This window comes from Mauremys mutica, chromosome 1, assembly GCF_020497125.1.
Source record: "Mauremys mutica isolate MM-2020 ecotype Southern chromosome 1, ASM2049712v1, whole genome shotgun sequence".
In the NCBI taxonomy this organism is placed as follows: domain Eukaryota; kingdom Metazoa; phylum Chordata; order Testudines; family Geoemydidae; genus Mauremys; species Mauremys mutica.
The window spans coordinates 90,129,781-90,149,676 of NC_059072.1; the positions used below are offsets into that span (position 1 = coordinate 90,129,781).

The 19,896-nt window shown below is 44.6% G+C and overlaps 1 protein-coding gene across 3 annotated transcripts in view; it reads right to left on the reverse strand.

Moving 5' to 3' along the window:
* Window positions 1–19,896, reverse strand: part of GUCY2C (guanylate cyclase 2C) — a 67,824-nt gene that overhangs the window by 5,826 nt on the left and 42,102 nt on the right. For all 3 annotated transcript variants that reach the window (XM_044983033.1, XM_044983043.1, XM_044983052.1), the window contains 6 exons: window positions 13,662–13,799; window positions 9,670–9,758; window positions 8,298–8,389; window positions 6,685–6,843; window positions 814–1,006; window positions 241–415 (listed from right to left, as the gene is read on the reverse strand). In XM_044983033.1, the coding sequence (XP_044838968.1) occupies window positions 241–415; window positions 814–1,006; window positions 6,685–6,843; window positions 8,298–8,389; window positions 9,670–9,758; window positions 13,662–13,799 (846 nt within the window). The remainder of the gene's footprint in view (window positions 1–240; window positions 416–813; window positions 1,007–6,684; window positions 6,844–8,297; window positions 8,390–9,669; window positions 9,759–13,661; window positions 13,800–19,896) is intronic.

Here is a 19,896-nt window from a genome sequence, read left to right on the forward strand (position 1 = left end):
GAGCAAGCCTATGGTCTATTTAAGTCCATTGCCCTTCCTCCAACAATGGTCTTTTATACCTGATGCTTTCGAGGAAGGCGACTGACAGTGCTTCTGGCCAGTTGTGTGTCATGCTATGCCATAGTCCTCAGAGAGAATCAATTTATCAATAACGAAGCATGAGCACTTTTAGCCATTGTTTACTTTTTGATCTAGATAGAATAGCTATGTCATTCATGTTCAGATGCCATGACCCCATACCAGAGTGAATCCCAATGCGAATCCAAACAGGCAGGCCTGGAAGATGTCGTAATTCAAAGGACCCCATGAAACTAAGGATATCCAGTGCCATCATAGAGATGTCCACTGCGTGGCGGTTTCCGTTTCTCTTTGGTAAGCCACTCACCACCATGTACGCATCACCAATGGTCTCCACCTGTGGAAACAGGATTAACAGTTACCATTCCCAGTTACTGGAAGATGCATACAAATTGCAGATGGAAAAGGCCTGTCAGAGTCATCTTGTTGATCTCTTCTTTGAAAGTGAAGGGTTGCCAAATTCCTTCCAATTAGATGACATCTTTCTAGTAGTGAAGTGCTCAGTACACAGCATTCTAGGTAATGAATCTGTGACCACTTGGTATCAAAAACCATTTACAGAGAGCTATGTGAAGCACATTAGAGAGACGTAATCTTGGCCTGTACTTCTCTCATTTGTCTTTATTTAGCATACTGGTTTTGAGCCTTTGTTACCAAATTCTATTCCCAATTACTCTGTCTGTGATGTTTTATGTACCCTGATTATTATTTGAGTGTAAGTGAGGCTCTGTTCACCTTGTAAACATCATGATGGTCGAGAATGTGGTCAAAGTTCTTATAGATGTCATTGAGCATGTCCACCACTTCCATGGGGGTGCTGTATTGGCATAGCGTGGTGAAGCCGACAATGTCGCTGAAGTAGATGGTTACTGCTTCAAACAGCTCTGGCTTTACCCGCCCAGTATCCTTCAAAGATTTTACCACTGGCCTGTGAAGAAAGGTGGAAGGGAAATGGAGATAAATATACCTTCTGCTTTAGAGTACAACTCAGCCTCCTAGACCTGACAGCAGTAAGTGTTTCAGAAATAAAGGGTTGATAAGTAAACATTCTATCAAGGGTTGATAAGTAAACCAACATTCTAGTGATGAGTTCAATGGGCACTTGGAAAGTCAGACACGCTAGCATTTCTGGCTACAAGAGCCTTCTAGATTATGAGATCTTATTTAGATTGTAAACTCCTTGGGGAAGAGACTTTTCTTATTTTTTGTAAAATGCTATGCATCCCTATGCCTTCCTATATATAATAACTGAGAAAATCCATATGGAGAAGTTACATGCATCCGACGAAGTAGCTATTCACCCACGAAAGCTCATGCTCCAATACGTCTGTTAGTCTATAAGGTGCCACAGGACTCTTTGCTGCTTTTACAGATCCAGACTAACACGGCTACCCCTCTGATACTTGAGAAAATCCAGAGACAAGACTGGATCAGGCAGGCAGTCTCCTCCCAAGACTTGCTTTCAAGTCTCTAGCTTGGAATTGTGCACACTAAAGCCAAGGAGACTCAGGGCTTGTCTACATGGCCCCACAGTTTTGACTATGGGGGTGTGAATTGCAGCACATACTTGTGTGCTGTGCTATAACTCCCCTGTGTGGATGCTGTGGGTGCAATCTAAAAGGTACCGAGTTTGTACTAATTTAGTCCTGTTTAAAGAGGACTATGTTAATGTGAAGTAGTTAGTTCACGCCCGCAGCATCCATATGGAGAAGTTACAGCAGAACACACTAAAGTGTGCTTCAATTCACACCCTCATCGTGCAAACTGCGAGGCTGTACAGACATAGCCATACTTCTTTCTACTTAGTTCCAATCTGTCTGGTGAGCATCTGACAGCTTTGGAAGTTGAATCCAGTTTTCAGTGTCCTTTTGCACACATACGCTTTCTCTGCACATCTTGTTCTTGACAAGACTGGGGGTGTTTGGCTTGGTGTCCTGGCCAAATTCCACATTGGTTAATTACATTCTGCCTCCCTGAATTCCCACTCCTGTTTCAGTTGTCAATGGCAGTCTGTCACTCTTCACATCCTAGGGCTTTGGAAGTATATTAAGCTAAAACGCACAAAGACCATTTTAGTGCAAAATAAGAGTGTCTACATGGGGAGCAAAATAGATAGTGTGCTTTCAATTCACACCCTAGTTTACTCCACACTAAATTCCCTATGTAGACAAGACCTTAGTGTTGTTGTTTGCTGCTGAAACTGCTGCTGTATGCCACCACAGAGGTGGCTGCATTTCTGTAGAAGGTGAATTGATTCCCATATATATCATTTGTAAAGCTTGTAAAAAACTTCAGGATCCTTGAGGATGACAGGAGCTAAAGATATGTAGACATTACATTCAAAATTCACAGGTTATGTCACCTAATTAACTGAAAAATCATCTTAAAAATAGGTATTAATTCATTTTGTGAAATGATTGTTCACTGTACTCCCAAGGACCTCATTCCATCCTCAAGCTCATTTTTAAATCAGTTAGTCTGTATGGCCATCATCATGTATAATGATTACATGAAGTCTGGGAATCCATGATGTTTCAAATTATCTCCAGATTGTTTAGCCCTCTGTTCGCACATGGCACCTACAGGTCTCCCTCTAGTATCCTCCTGTAAGTCTTTCAGATGTGACACCTAGATAAATGGAGGAGGACTGGTTTGGCCAGTTCTAGGCAAACAACCCTCTTCAACATCATTAGCATTCAAATAGATCAGTTATTTTATTGGTCATGGTGAGACATGCATAAGCTAGAAAGTGCTCATCTGTTGCAAGACAACTTTAAATTCTTCAGTTACCATACAAATCTTAACTACAGGTGAATCAGAAAGGGCTTGCCACAATACCACCCTTCTCCACTCAACCACACTTTACAGATAACAAACTGAGGTATGACTACACTACAGAGACTATACTGGCATAGTTAAAAGCCATAACTATGCCGGCATGACTCTGTAGCGTAGACGCAGCCTCCACCAACTGCAGGGGATTTTCTGTTGGTGTTGGAATACCACTTCCCTAAACAATAGTATTTTTCCATCAACATAGCTGTGTCAACACTGAGGATTAGTTCATTATAGTTATGTTGGTCGGGGGTGCTTTTTCACACCCCTGACTGATGTATCTATGTCAACCTAATTTTTAAGTGTAGACCAAGCCTGGATTTTTTCCCCCATCTTTTAAATCATTAAGTAGTATTTTAATTTTAGATCAGATCTGGGTGGGGTTGAGCCTCTACAGGTACTTCCTAGTTAAGGCTCTGATTTAGCAAATAATTTTAACTTTAACCACGTGCTTAAATGCAAGGGTGGCTCTAGGAATTGCGCCGCCCCAAGCAGAGCGGCACGCCACGGGGGGCGCTCTGGCGGTCGCCGGTTCCGCAGCTCCGGTGGACCTCCTGCAGATGTGCCTGCGGAGGGTCCGCTGGTCCCGTGGCTCCGGTAGACCTCCCGCAGGCACGCTTGCGGATGCTCCACCAAAGCCGCGGGACCAGCAGACCCTTCGCAGGCATGCCTGCGGGAGGTCCACTGGAGCCGCGGGACCCAGTGGACCGTCCACAGGCATGCCTGCAGGAGGTCCACCGGAGCCGCCTGCCGCCCTCCCGCGGCACGCTGCCCCAAGCGCGCGCTTGGCGCGCTGGGGTCTGGAGCCGGCCCTGCTTAAGTGATGCGCTGAATTGGGGCCTTAGACATGGACTTCCTGGGCACTGGCCGGTCAGAGCAGTTCCTAGGTAGCTGACAAACTGTCAAAACTTTGAATCTCTGTCTGTGCAAACAATGTCACATTTTCACTGTCTGCTGTATATTTTCCCCAAAGATCCTGTATGGGGAATCAGAAAGAGTAGAGTGCAAAGGGAACTGGGAGCCCTGCAAATTTACCATCTGCTGAGCTGGGTAGATGGGGGAACTAGAACAGAGAGGTGGAAGCAGCCTTTGATTCTCTGATTCAAAGAAATACAGGATCAGTGTTAGGATAACCTCCAGCTTTTAAAAGAGAGCGAATATCTGTAAATAAACTGCAAGTGAGAACTTTCAAAATGGTAGACAACTTTTATGATAATAATTTTATGTTTCTCTAGAGTCATTCATCTTGGAGGATCCCAAAGCACTTTATACACTGTGGGTATAAGGATTATTTCATCCACTACTGAAATACAATAATTTCTGAGACAGAATATGGCAACTCATTAGCAGCACACAACAAAAACAACGCTTCCATTTTAGAAAGAACGAAGACTTTCTCCAAATGAAACTGGCTGATTTTAGGTTAGCAGAATATAATTCTCCAAGTTGGAATTTGTTAAGACCACCAACACTGACCCCACCCCCATTTACGTAAACAGAGACATTCAGTTATATTTATGAATTTACTTTGCTTTATAACTCTAATACCAACAGACACACATTTAAAGCTCTGAGTGTCCTCACAACATATAAAATCGCAATATCAAATACAAGCATAAATTACATTGCTCTCATTTTTTCCATCCACCTCATCTACAAATGGACCTTGTAGCATGTGATGGGGTATACCAGGCCTTCCCTGCCCCTGTGCTGGATGCATCACCACCCTGACAAATTTGCTTAAATGCAGAGTGTCGCCTGGGAAAGAGGGGCCATGAGTGCAGACCTCTGAGCACGGCCTAGAGAAGCCACTCAGGCTCTGGTACTGGCAGAACCAATAAGACTTGGTCCTTCAGCAGCTAGAAGAGCTCTGAGGAGGCAGTAGGCAATCAGACTTGCCTGTCTGCTTCTGCTAAGAGGGAGCATGGGGGGAAGCTGGGGCAGGAGAGCAGCTCCCCAGTGTTAACCCAAACCATCCATGACAAGGTCTGGGGCTCACAATTTGACCTCACCTTCAGTTTAAGCATGCAACAAACTCTTCATTTTTATTTAAAGTTTAAAAGTCCAGGTGGCCATTTCTTTAGATTAATTTCAACTAACTGTTACTTGTCTAGCAAAGGGCATATGGTACAAGATGCCTTGCTCCTGGCAAGCTGTGACATAGCTTCTCTGGAAAGCTAGCTGATCTGGCAGACCACATGAGAAGCATGATCCAGAGCAGATCAGGCTTCACAGAGAATAACATGTTGACATAAGAACATAAGAACATAAGAATGGCCGTACCGGATCAGACCAAAGGTCCATCTAGCCCAGTATCTGTCTACCGACAGTGGCCAATGCCAGGTGCCCCAGAGGGAGTGAACCTAACAGGCAATGATCAAGTGATCTCTCTCCTTCCATCCATCTCCATCCTCTGACGAACAGAGGCTAGGGACAGAAATTGACAGCCCAATTTCTTCTGTATCAAGGTCTTCTGTTGACCACAATTGCAGCAGTATAGTTTAGGGAGAGAGGTGGTCTCATGGGCAACCACGTCCCAAACTATTTAATACTTTATAGGTAAAACCCAACCCTTCAATCCACTTGGATACCAACAGGCAGCCAGTGCAGATCCCAGAGCACCAGCATTATGTGCTCTTAATGTGAAATTCCACTCAATAAGCAGACAGCTGCATTCTGCACCAGCTGCAGTTTCCAAGTGATATCAAGATATAGCTCTCTATAGAGCTCATTAGAGTAGTCTAGGCTGAAAGTGACAGAAGCATGAACAATGGTGGTGAGGTCTGCCTGCATCTGAAAGAAACTGTCCCATTCATCTCACCAGATACAAGACTCTTGCCTATAGCTTCTAGCAAAGCACCCTGGAGCAGTCGTCAGTCTAACAAAACACCCATATTACCAACATGTTCTATAAATGGCTGTCCCTCCATCTGGGGATCTAATATAATCTTTGCAAAATCTTTTGATAGTTTCCCTCAACCCACTCAACCTCAACCTCAATCTTATGTCTGTGATGCTTCAGCCAGCTAGCTCTCAGCTAGCTTGCCACAAACAAATCTTTCTTTGCCTCCTGCACAACCATGGCGTAAAACTGTAAAAGTTCTTAATGTTCGAGCTAGTCTAATTAGCACAAAACTTCCTCCTGAAGTGCTCTAGCAGTCAGCCCACTTGCTCCCCTTTTGCAAGTCATCTGTAAACCATGGCACTGTAGGAGATGAAAAAACTGTAAGAAAGAGCATGTTGGGGATACCGTATTAATAGCTGTGGACAAAAAAATCATTATATGCCATGACTATTATGGTCTGCTAGCAAAACAGTATTTTTCAATCAGAGCCCTGCGGAACCAAACCAAATCCATCACCTCAAGAGGAGAGGACTATCCTAATGTGGGTTAACAGTCAGTAAAGGCTAAATGGTAAAGACATGGGATCTTTAATCACCTTACAAGTTCAGGACCTAAGTTCTACAGCTCATCTGAAAGGTGATAATGCCAATCATAGGAAAAAAAGAATGAAAATGGGCCAAATTCTGCTTTTAGTCACTTGTTATAACTCACAGAATATTTTAGCCCATTTTGTCTGACCTGGATATCTGGAGGCAAGCACTGTGAACTGTTACAATTTATTCTGTGGAGCTAGTATTATTCACGCCTTCACGCTCACTGTGGTTGGAGCCTCCCACAATGATTCTGATGCATTACACCCCAGTGGGCCTCACAGTCAATATTGAACGCTTCCTACTGCATGGAAACCCCTGCTGGTCAACACTCACCGTGGGAGCAGCATGAAGTTAAGCCTGTCCGCTCTGTCCCTTTCTGCCTTGTAGAGCTCCGTCCTCTCCTCTACCAGATGCTCTAGGTTCCGGGAATACAGCTGCAGACGCCGGATCAAGGTATCCATGTAGTTTTCATTGGTCTGACTATGGTAGTTACTGGGAATAGTGGTTGGGAAAAGGATGAAGAAAGCACATTGGCAGGACATGGGCAAAAGTGAGCTACAGAAGGTTCTTTCAGAGTGTGGCTTCCTTGCAGTTAGAATGGAAATTGCTCAAAGCTCATAATTTCGCCTCTTAGCAAAGGCTTATTTTTAAGGCATAAAGGCCTCAGGCCCACCCAGGTCACCATGTCTTGCTAATTTTCTGAGCTCCAGTTCTCCTGACCCTGCTAATCTTCACAGTTTCAGGTCACTTAAAATAACCTGAGACACAAATATTCAACAGGAGAGAGTACCGTGGAAAGCAAGAATCCTGAGAAGGAGCTAGAGGTGATAGGAAGCAGAAAATTAGGTATGAATTTGCAGTGGGATATAGCAGCAAAAAAAGCCAATGCAATTTTGGGCTGCCTTTGCAATGGCATCTTATCACAAAACGGGGAAGTAACAGGTTGTGGGTCACATTTCACTCATTGAGATCTGCTGGTTTCCACTGGTGGGATCTGGACTGAAGACTCCCATCAATGGACCATCTGCCAGAAGCAGAGATGATATAGCACAAGCTATGCTTCACTTGGAGTCCTGAGCTAGCAGATGCAGCCTATGAAATAGATGGGGCCAAGATGACTGGAAGATCCAATAATTCGGATTCTGATGGAGCCCTGGCTGGATTTTAAAACTGCCTTTTCCTCATGCAAAACATCCATGTTAAGGTGGCAGTGAAACCAACTGCCCTCTCCTGGGGTAAGCCCCCTTCTAATGCAGCTGCCGTTGCAGTTGTTGGGCGTGAATTGTGTGTTGCTCCATGCCCCTGGAGGTGAATCTAACTATTTTTCTGCACTTCTTTGGTGTGACCTCATCTGGAATGTTGTGTTCAGTTACAGACACAACATTATCAGAACAATAATGACAATCTAGAAGAAGTTCAGAGAAGAGCAACACAAACATAAGCATGCGGCTGGTGGGACAGACTTATGGGGATAGGTTTAAAAGTTGTGAAATAGTCTCTGAAGGGAAGTGGCTGAAAACCCATTGCTTGGGACTTTTAAATAACTAGATTAGAAAAAGTATGGTAGGAAACTCATTTCACTCAAATCCTATAATTACCTTACTCTGGGTAACCTGATCTTTTCAATCACCTCACTTTGTGGTCATCTGAATCCATTAATATCACCAAAACAAGTCAACTGAACTTTTAAATCATCTCATCTCCAGAATATCCAACTCCATTAATTTCCTGAAACCTGGACATTGTGACCCACTATCGGACACTTGGGTAGTCCCTATTTACACAATGTAATAATTTGGGCTCTGGGTGATCATCTCTCTCACACACCCACACCTGCCCCAGTCAAGTGAGCTCTGTTTTTCCACTGATTGAGTCATGTTGCATCAGAATACACACCTAGAACTATCAGCTTCCAAGTAGCTGGGAGTTCGGAACATAGTGCTTACCTAAATATTTTAGCCAGAGTGCTCTCAATTTTCTTAAAGTCAGGCCTTTTCTCTGGATCTTCCTCCCAGCAACTTTTTACAAGCATATACACCTGAGAACGTACAACCCAGGGGAAATTCAGGTGAGCAGTTGCAAAGAATGGTAATAGGGTTAAACAGCAAGACCAGGATCTGTTCACTAGTCAATATGGAATTCCTCTCCCATCCCTCTTGGCCAGTAACTTATTAAAATGTGACCAATTGTTATTAATCTGTGACCAGGGAATTCATTATAGGCACCTTACAGCAACACTCACTTCATGTTAGCCACTGGTCGGCAGACAGATGATACTGACATTCAGTAATGACTACCAACCTGAACAGAATTTGAATCAGTGGTCCATAAATGAAAGCCAAGTGAAAGGATCCAATCCCCCAACCTGGTACCAGACTGTAATTACTGACCTAGAAGTGAAAGCCTTAGTAATTCCATCCCCAATTCCCTGAGCTTGGGTCCTGACTGGAACTGGTGACTCAGAGATAAAACGTCATGCTATTACCAGTCCCCTGAGATATCCACTCTAGTGTTTAATGATTATTGTGGTTTAATAATATCGACATTTTAAAAGACATATTACTGTAATATAGAAATGAATACTGTACTACTATTTGAAAGTGTTGTCAAAAGATAATAGTAGCCCTTTCCCAAATAGTTACATAGACCCCATAAATCACTCCACTTAAGAATATAGGATTTGCCACACTGGATCAGACAATCCATTAATGAAGTCCAGTATCTGGGCTCTTGTCATGTAGAATCAGATGATTAATCACTTAGCCCAGTTATCCCACCTGCAGAATTGGCTAACAGCTGATGCTTCAGACAAAGGTAAAACACCCTCCCCATGATGCATCTGGTCAGGACGAACAGACACTTGTGCCATACTAAACATACATGTGTTCCTTAAAATGAAACAGGGGTCTTCTTTGTCCCATATGTCCCATCACAATTTTAATGCAATTTAAAAAAATAATTCTAAAAGTGGGGAAAATATCCTCTGATTTGTTTGCTTTTTTTTCTTTTCCAGTGGATTGGCAAACGCCTCCCACTGGACACCATGTGAATTCAGAAAGAGTCACCCTTAACACATGTTGTAGTTGTTAGAAGCCACCAGGTGCAGAAGAAGGAAATGCTGTGTTGTGGGCACTGGAGTGAGGAGGAAAGAAGTCCAGTGAATTACACTTCACTGCACTGATGTTAATTATGGGACATTTTTTCTTCCTGAAAGGCCACAGCATTGGAACATACAGTGTGTATAGCCTTCATCCTCCCACACCAGCCATCTCTGGCCTGGCTAGAAGCATTTCCTCTTTTCCTTTAGTGTAGGCTTACTTCCAGCTCTCCTTCTCCTGCAGTCTCTGGGACCAGGTCTGGGCGGAAGGGTCTAACTCCTTTGCCACTCTCCACTCTGTAAAGTTTCTCTAATGAAAAAAAAAAGTGCAATATTTAAACAATAAAGCGGCAGTGCATTTCTGGGTGAGTTCAGTATGCGAAGGTAGTTTTCTAAATAGAGATGGGCCCAAAGCAAAAGCATGGCTCTGGACACCCATGTTTTTTTATCTGGATCTGAACTTTGGGGGGTTTCTAGTTATAAGGCTCAAGGCCAGAACAGAGGGACTTGAAGCCACCTGAGAAATGAAAGGAACAGGAATGTACATGTGCATGTATTGGGCATGATAGACATGGACATGACAACCTCCCAAGTGGCCAGTAGCCATATTAGTGCCTTTCTCAGGATGGGGTGTAGCCATAGTAAATGGCAATGTGAGAAGCCCATTAGGATATTATGGCCTGATTTTCAGAAGTGCAGAGCACGATCTCACAAAGGCAATTGAAGCTGCAGATGCTCAGCCCCTTTACAAATCAGAGCTTTAATATATATGAGTATAATTTTGAAACATAGCAGTTTTTTGCCTTATTTGTACCTATAAGCAGGAAGACACTGTCCCATCCTACCAAAACTCTCTGACTCCTGAACACATCAGAATCCAGGTCATGTTTTCAAAACTCATTCATATTGTGACATCAACAAACCATTAGCTTGCTTCCTAACTTGCAATAATGAATGTTCTGCTAGCCCAATCATGTAAAGGGCTTCTGGTAAGCGATATCACAAATGATTCTACACATACAGCAGGGGGATTTTTTGCCTATTACTGGTCCTTCTATCTATCTATCTATCTATCTATCTATCTATCTATCTATCTATCTATGGTATTTACAGCATGCCAATCATCATAGTATCTAGATGCTCCATTTCAGAGGCAGAATATGACTCAAGCGTAATTCAAAAAACCTTCATTTGTTACCTGTCCTCTCTCTGATCCTAGGCCAAACATTTATAAAAGAGGAACTGTTGAGGACTTTTAAAACCTTCCTGATAGAGAGTCCCAATCCCTGATTCTTGGCAGAATACTATAGAAACTTAACCCCTCAGCTGTCTAAATGTATGCTAAACTTATTTAACCAATTTCTGAAATCAGGATCAATATCAGAACTTATTACATCAACCACCCATATATTCCTAATACTAAAATAAAGGGAAAAGCTCCGTGGAGTGTGGATGTAATCTCATTGCTAAAGAGAAACTTTAAAATCTTAACAAAAGATTGGCCCACAGATTTATAAAAAGTTACTCGGTGAATCCAGAGTGGCCAAAGAAGCTTCAGGCCCAATAGATTTAGCCACTATTAATCTGCTTCCAATTGTACTCCCACACAGAACCAGGCATCATTTGACACACAGTAGGCTCTTGGGCAGACAGGGTTATACAGATGACCAATATGCCGTGAATATAATATGTTTAGCTAATGATTCCCTATCTTTTAACTAAGTAGAGCATTGTAAACTTTCAAAAAATGGTGGTGATTTGCTTGTTTGGTTTTTAGGCAAACAGAAACCCAAAAGTAAATCTGAAATGTCCCTTCCCCATCAAACGAGCTTTCTCAGATGTTCATTTGCATTGAGTTAGCAATTTGAAAGGCTGTGTTTCCCAGAGTATAAACATTACGTGTCTGGGCAGGGAGCATGCTGAGGTTACCCCAGAAATTCTTCTAACATGTTTAGAGGGGAAAAAGCTAATTGGGAGGCTGAGGTGTTGCTGTACTATGTGTTTAAACAAACACAGGGAGGGTTTGGCAGGATGACTCAGAGGTAGAAGAGGTGTCTGAACTCGTTATCAATATGCAGTCTGGGGAATTCTAAACTCTTACATACATGTGGTTATTCTAATTTATAATGATAGATGGATTCTGGTGTTGTGGCATTGGATTTACATCATATAAACAAAATTTGTCCATTTCAGGAACAATACAGTGTTGGCTTCCCAATAAAAGAAACTTCTTCGATATCTGCGAACAAGAAGCTTCATAGTTAAGTTTGTCCATTGTGGGTCTTTTATTAGCATAGCCTTCTATCCGTGTAAACCTAACACAATTATCTCACTGGCCTACAAAGCTTTTGGCAAAGTCTTTTACAAATCAGGCAGATAGAGACCTAAAAGTTATGTTCATAATATGAGGAAGGGTCATGCATTGTTCACAATCAGATGAAAACTGGACTAAAGGTAAAATTTTCAGAACTGCCTAAGTGACTAAGCCCTGGTCTACACACAGCCCCGGGGTCGAACTAGGGTACGCGAATTCAGCTACGTGAATAACGTAGCTGAATTCGAACTACCCTAGTTCGAATGACTTACCCGTCCAGACGCCGCGGAAGCGAACTCCGCGGCTCCAAGGTCGACTCCGCCAACTCCTCCTGCCGCGGTGGAGTACCGGAGTCGACCGCGGCGCTTCCGGAGTTCGAACTATCGCGTCTAGATCAGACGCGATAGTTCGAACTCCGAGAAGTCGAACTCGCCGCGTCGACCCGCGCGGTAAGTATAAACGTACCCTAAGAAGCCCACTAGGACTTAAGTTTACATCACTGAGGCAGTTTTGAAAATGTTGCTTTTAATTTCCACTGAAGATGAAGCCCCAGCTGGTCTCAGCAGAACTTTAATGGCATTCTGCTTTAGTAGTTGCATAGACTTACTGTTTCATCATACTAACCATCTTCTGGATCAAAGGATTCAATACCTCCCTGCTTGCTTTTACTAGCCATGAGAGGTATGGGTCCACAACTCAAAAATCACAAGCTGATGTTCACCCAGTGACTCCATAACTTCATGTAGCAAAACTTCCTAGAATGTCCCTTGTCACGGAATGTGGGGGGAGACAAGGCCCTGCACCCACAGCTTCCTGCGATTCACCAGGACTCTCTGCCAGCCAGTAAAACAGAAGGTTTATTTAGACGACAGGAACACAGTCCAAAACAGGTCTTGCCAATAAAGACAACAGGAACCCCTTTAGTTAGGTCCATCTGGGGACCCCGGGGAGGCAACAGCCCTGTTGGTCGGGGTGGCTCTCTCCATTTCCCCGCTAGCTCCAAACTGAAACTCCCTCCAGCCTCTCACTCAGCCTCTCCCCAGCTCCTCCCCCAGCCTTTGTGTCCTTTGTCCAGTTTCCTGGCCAGAGGTGTTACCTGGCTTCCAACCCCCTTCCTGGGTTCTCATGTTACATGCTCAGGTATGCTCCCTTCCCCAATGCAGGCAGTTCCAGCAAAACTCCCCTGCAACCTTCCCAGGTCAATACTCCCAACTCAGCATTCAAATAACACATCAAGAACATTCCCACTTCATCACACTCCTCAAGGCATAGATCTGCTCTCTAAAATAGCAGCCAATTTGGCACAAATATAATTAATCTTCTTCCTGAAATATGTGGAAAATTCCCTGCAGCACAAAAGATCTGATTAGGTTTCTGAGCCAAGGAAACCAGAATTTACCAGGGTGTCAACTATTTCGAACAGTACCATTAAATGTGATTTCATGAATGCAGTGGAGGAGAAGAAAATTTTCTTTTCTTGAAACATTATTGGTGAGATCTGCGAAATACCATAGTAAATGCCTAACTAGCCCACCTATAAATGCCAAGCACTCCTATTTCATGTCATTGGGTTTCTTTTGCCCTTTTGGTGTCCATGTGGATTTGTTGTTGATGTTTGGTATTACTGAATTGTGACATGTTGGAATATGTAATGTTGCAAGGGGGAAGGAAGGAAGGAAAAACAATACAAATCTTATTTTAAAAAAATCACAGTTATTACTCACAGGTGTCATGACTATTAGACTCTTCATTCATTGTCCAGTGAGAAAAGTAGCAGCTCAAGTACTTAACAGAGTCAGTGTTTTTCACTAAAAGTTGTGGAAAATGTGACAGTCACAGCCACAACATCCAAATGCTATGGTTGTAGCATAAGATAGATGTGGGTTTTTAGTATTTTACCTTTATGGTCCCGGCAGCAGTTAGTGTAGAAGGTCTCCCTGCGCAAGATGATCTCCTGTGCAATGATTCCATAGCTGTACACATCACCTTTCTGAGACACATCAGCATGACGAAGGTGTTCAGGAGCTGTCCACAGATCTGAGCAACCAGAAGTGGTAGATATAGAGAGAGATGAAACTGATTTGTGTGAGCTTCTTCAGAACCTCATCCCCTTCATGTTGTTTTAATTTTATCTTCTTACTATTGTTACTCCCATCCCCACTAGAGCTTGGTATTGTTTAGATATTTGTACAGCTGTTGTGTGGAAGGGCCGACTTCAATAAACACTGAATAACTGACTACCAGATATGCTTAGGTTCAAACACAAGTTGTTGAGCTAGATGCAGGAATTACTGGGTGAGGTTCTAAGGCCTGTGTTGTACAGAAGCTCAGATTGGATGGTGATAAGGTCCTTGTTGGCCTTAAATTCCATGAACCTATGAAAATAATCCCCAAATGTTTTTGAGGCTGACAACATCATTGTATCATAACATCTGGGGCTAGGTAACAACATACATATGTATTTCTTGTACACCGGTCACCATGATATCTAGACATTGTGGTGTTATTCTGTTGTGCCAACCTATCATGACATGTTGTTATTCTATCATAATGTAAAGCAAAATCATTCTCTTAGCTGCAACACAGCAGTCATAATGCAAACACCACGCTGTTGTGATGAAATAACTTTGTTTCAAGGGATGAATTCTAACATCCAATAATTCTCAGTTTGCTTGTAACAATATTTCCCCCTGAGCATCAGAGAAAAAAGAGAAACCTGTTACTAATATAAAAATAAGAATGTAAGAACGCCCATACTGGGTCAGACCAAAGATCCATCTAGCCCAGTATCCTGTTGGCCGACAGTGGCCAATGACAGATGACCCAGAGGGAATGAATAGAACAGGTAATCATCAAGTGATCCATCCCCTGTCACCCATTTCCAGCTTCTGGCAAACAGAGACTAGGGACACCATCCCAGCCCATCCTGGCTCATGGCCATTGATGGACCTATCCTCCATGAACTTATCTAGTTCTTTTTTAAACCCTATTATAGTCTTGGCCATCACAACATCCTCTGGCAAGGAGTTCCACAGGTTGACCATGTGTTGTATGAAAAAATCCTTCCTTTTTTTTGTTTTAAACCAGCTGCCCATTAATTTTGTCTGGTGATCCCTAGTTCTTCTGTTATCAGGAGGAGTAAATAACACTTCCCTATTTACATTCTCCACACCATTCATGAATTTATAGATCTCTATCATATTCCCCCTTAGTCATCTCTTTTCCAAACTGAAAAGTCCCAGTCTTATTAATCGCTCCTCATATGGAAACCATTCCATACCCCTAAACATTTTTGTTGCCAATAATTTCAATAAAATGAATATAAATATGAAATGTGACAATGAGAAAACCCTGAGCGGGAGGAGTGTAACATTTACATTCAGTGCACTTTTCCTAGCCACTAATTTTCCATATTCCTACCTCTATTACTGCAAATGTTTGTGTGTGAATCTAAGAACTTTCTCTTGCCATTCCAGCCCCAGGTTCTCTTCTGTCTACATATCACAGAGATGATACAATATGTGTTTATGACATTCCAGCTGGTAATCATAAACATGATTCCAATGTCACAATTTCAGGTTTATATCTTCACTCAAAAATCAAGTGGGAGGAGAAGATAGGTGGGGAGAAGAGAGGAATGCTTATTTATATAGAAATACCCCATGACGATCAGCAGAAATAGAAAAAAGGTGATAAAAAAACAGCAAAAGATATAATTTACTGGAACTCCATCTAAGGAATATAATATATTAAGGATCTCTTTAGAGAATTATTTTAAAATGTAAACATTATGTAAATTTATGTAAAATGACATGTTAATGTTCGAATTACATCATAGTACATCACAAGATGTTGTGATATTTCATGCAGACACTCCACTGTTTTGTGATCAATACTATCATGGTGTACCTCACCTCTTTTCTGCCCTGTCACACAATCTCATCGCTCTTGGTGTGTCCCTTTGAGAGGGAGCAGGGTCCAGTGCACTGTAACTGAAAGCTGCCTCCATATTGGGTTTCAGAAAGAGAGAAAGGGCAGGTGAGATCTGCCTGAGAAAGAAAGGAGAGACCAAGGCCTGGTCTACACTAGGACCTTAAATCGAATTTAGCAGCGTTAATTCGAACTAATCGCTCAACCGTCCACACCAGGAAGCCATTTAATTCGAACTAGGGGGCTCCTTAGTTTGAATTTGGTACTCCACCCCGACAGGTGGAGTAACGCTAAATTCGCACTTGCTAGCTCGAATTAGGCTAGGTGTGGATGCAAATCGAACTTAGTAGCTCCGGGAGCTATCCCACACTGCACCACTCTGTTGACGCTCTGGACAGCAGTCCGAGCTTGGATTCTCTGACCAGCCACACAGGAAATGACCCGGGAAAATTTGAATTCCTTTTCCTGTCTGGGCACTTTGAATCTGACGTCCTGGCTGGACATCGGGGCGAGCTCCGCAGCACCTGCAACGATGCAGAGCTCTCCAGCAGAGGAGTCCGGGCAATCCAAGAATAGAAAGAGGTCCCCAGCATGGACTGACCGGGAAGTCATGGATCTGATCGTTGTGTGGGGCGAGGAGTCTGTGCTCTTGGAGCTGCGCTCCAACAAGCGTAATGCAAAGACCTTCGAGAAGGTCTCCCAAGCCATGACACAGAAAGGATACAGCCGGGATGCAATGCAGTGCCGCGTGAAAGTCAAGGACCTGAGGCAAGGCTATCAAAAAGTCAGAGCGGCAAACGGACGCTCCGGAGCACAGCCCCAGACATGCCGCTTCTACGAGGCACTGCATGCCATTCTCGGTGGGTCTGCCACCACTGTCCCACCAGTGACCGTGGACTCAGTGGATGGCATAGTGAACCAGGACAGTTCCTACTCGATGTTCGCCGATGGGGAAGACGAGGAAGGGTCCGTGGAGGAAGGCGCAGGCGACAGCGAACACAATGCCGCTTTCCCTGACAGCCAGGATCTCTTCCTCACCCTCACAGAGATCCCCTACCAACCCTCCCCGGCCGTTAACCCGGACTCAGAGTCAGGGGAAGGATCAGGCGGTAAGTCGTATAAACAAGAAAACATTTATTTGTACGAAAACATGTATACAAAAAATAGAAATTCTATATATAAATACTATATCTAAAAGTTTTTAACGGGAAACTATACGAACAGTAGGTCCACACAGATTGGGATGGAACAATAGTCCTCCATGGACAATTCCACAAATGCATCAAAAAGTTCCTCAAATACCCTCCGCAGGAGGTTTCTAGGAAGAGGTGCCTTATTTGGTCCTCCGGTGAAGCACACTCTTCCACGCCACGACATCCGTAGATACAGGGGAACCATCGCCTCAACCAGCATGGCCGCGTAGGGTCCCGGTCGGTGAAGTGCTTCCCTTAACATCCTGTCTTTCTGTACTTGAGAGACCCGCCTCAGGGTAATCTCGTTCATGAAGTGCTGCATCTAATTAGGGCAATTAGCGAATAGTTACTGTTCTTAATGGTTTACTTATACTTTGCATAACAAAGCCCCTCGCTTAGCAGCCACGTGCTGTAGGCCACAGAGGAAAAGCATACATTGATCTTTCCCCTGCAGTGTCGGGAGTGGCTGGAAAAGGGTCATAGTATCTGATTTCCAGATTGCCTGTAGCAGGAGGGCACAGCTATCCGTTAACTGATAAGCATAATCTACTGTAAGGCTTACCAGGACTGTCTGCTAGACGGATTCAGCTATCTCTCCCGACTTCTCCACTCTCCTGTGCAATGCCGCAGCCAATCAGAGTGTAGCCCAAAATGTCGTGCTTCTCTTGAGACCACGTGAGACTTGTTGCCCGGTACGGTCTTGTTCATAGAAATTGACTAGACGGTGTTCACTGTCCGCAAAAATGTATCTGTTCAAGGAAATCACTAACTTTCCCCATCACACAGCTTCGGCTCTTTCCCGGACTGCCCCGGCATCCCCCTCGCAGAGACTGGCAATGATTAGACGGCGAAAGAAGAAGACTAGGGACGACATGTTCGCTGAACTGATGTCCTGCTCCCGAGCAGAGGCTGCAGAGCAGAAACACTGGAGGGAGACCCTATGTGAGCAGCATCGCACACTCATGGAACGTGAGGATAGGTGGCGGCAGGAAGACCAGCAGACCACCCAAACGCTGCTTGGTCTCATGAAGGAACAAACGGACACGCTTCGTCGCCTTGTTGATGTCCTGCAGGACCGCAGGCTGGAGGACAGGGGCCCCCTGCAGTGTCTCTGCAATCGCCCTCCCCCGCCAAGAAGTCCTGGCCCCCCCTCACCCAAAAGTACAAGACGGAGGGGCGGTAGGGGCCGTGAGAACTGTCACTGAACCAGAACAGAGCGACTGTGTACCCCGCACTTCTCACGTTAGATATTTGTAGAAGTGCTTCCCTTATAGGCTCAGCCAGTCCCAAATCCAAGTTTCATCCCCCCACTGTTTATTAGATTAATAAAAGATGTTTGCTGTTAATCACTGTTTTGGTCATGTCTTTCCTGTCAGAGGATTTTTTCGGTGTATGGGGTGGACAGGGGTTTCATACTTGCACGGTATAGCCTACAGTACCAGGGTACAGACTTGGGGAAAGGATCAACTGCAGGGCACACACACACTGCAGTCAGTAGGCACCAGGGTCATTCTGTGTTGTGTATGCTGCCCCTGGTCATTCCGTAATGTGTATGCTTGTCCAGGGTCCTAGCGCCTGCCACGCCATTAATGTAAAGGCAGGCTGGCCTTTCCATGCACTTCCAACGGATCAACGAGCCTATCCGCTGCCCTGAGCCCCAACAAGAGCCCTCATCCACGGACAGATACTCACCCTTCTCCCACACCCATCACCCCTTCCTACGCACAAACCCGCAGCCCACTGCCGTCATCCAAACCCCTATGCAAAGAAGGCACCACTCGCCCCTTCCTGCAAACCCTCCCCTTCATGCAGAACGACTTTCAGCCGTCCCCCACCCCAGAGACCTATGTAGGAGCAGGAGGATGTCAGTCCTCTATGGAGGAAGCGGTCTGTACGTCAGTGCACACCGTGCCCAGCACAGTATGCGTCCATGTTTCAACACCAGAACAGAAATGCAAAGTAAAACAAAGATTTATTAATAATGAGTGTAACAATTACTTTGCTTTAAAACGTGCTTTGGAAGTGGGGGAAACTTGGAGAACGCGGCATGTAGCCGCAGATCGAAATCGACACAAACAGACACAGGCCCAGGGTCAGTTTCTCTTGAAAGCAAGTGGAGAGTCATAGGTTACCCTGATCTCCGAGGAAACTTGCTTTCAAAGCCTCCCGGATACACAGCGCTTCCCGCTGGGATATTCTCTCGGCACAGGTGTCTGGCTGACCGTAAACTGCAGCCAGGCGATTTGCCTCAACCTCCCATCCGGACAAAAAGGCCTCGCCCTTGCTCTCACACAGATTGTGCAGCACACAGCAAGCAGCAATAACTACGGGGATATTCTTTTCGCTGATGTCCGAGCGAGTGAGTAAGCTCCGCCATCTCCCCTTGAGACGTCCGAAAGCACACTCCACCACCATTCTGCACTTGCTCAGCCGGTAGTTGAAGAGTTCCTTCTCTCTGTCCAGGGTGCCTGTATAGGGCTTCATGAGCCAGTGCATTAGCAGGTAGGCTGGGTCCCCGAGGATCACTGTAGGCATCTGCACATCCCCAACCGTTATTTTGTGGTCCGGGAAGAAAGTACCTGCCTGGAGGAGTCTAAAGAGATCAGAGCTCCTGAACACACGCGCGTCATGAACCTTGCCCGCCCACCCGACGTTGATGTTGGTAAAACATCCCCTATGGTCCACCAGTCCTTGCAGCACCATGGAAAAGTAGCCCTTTCGGTTAATGTACTCGCTGGCCTGGTGGGCTGGTGCCAGGATAGGTATGTGAGTCCCATCTATAGCCCCACCGCAGTTTGGGAATCCCATCGCGGCGAAGCCGTCTATGGTGACCTGAACGTTTCCCAGGTTCACTACCTTTGAGAGTAGTTGCTCAACGATTGCGTGGGCTACTTGGATCACAGCAACCCCCACGGTAGATTTGCCCACGCCAAAGTGGTTCGCTACTGACCGGTAGCTGTCTGGCGTGGCAAGTTTCCAGAGGGCTATGGCCACTCGCTTCTGCACAGTCA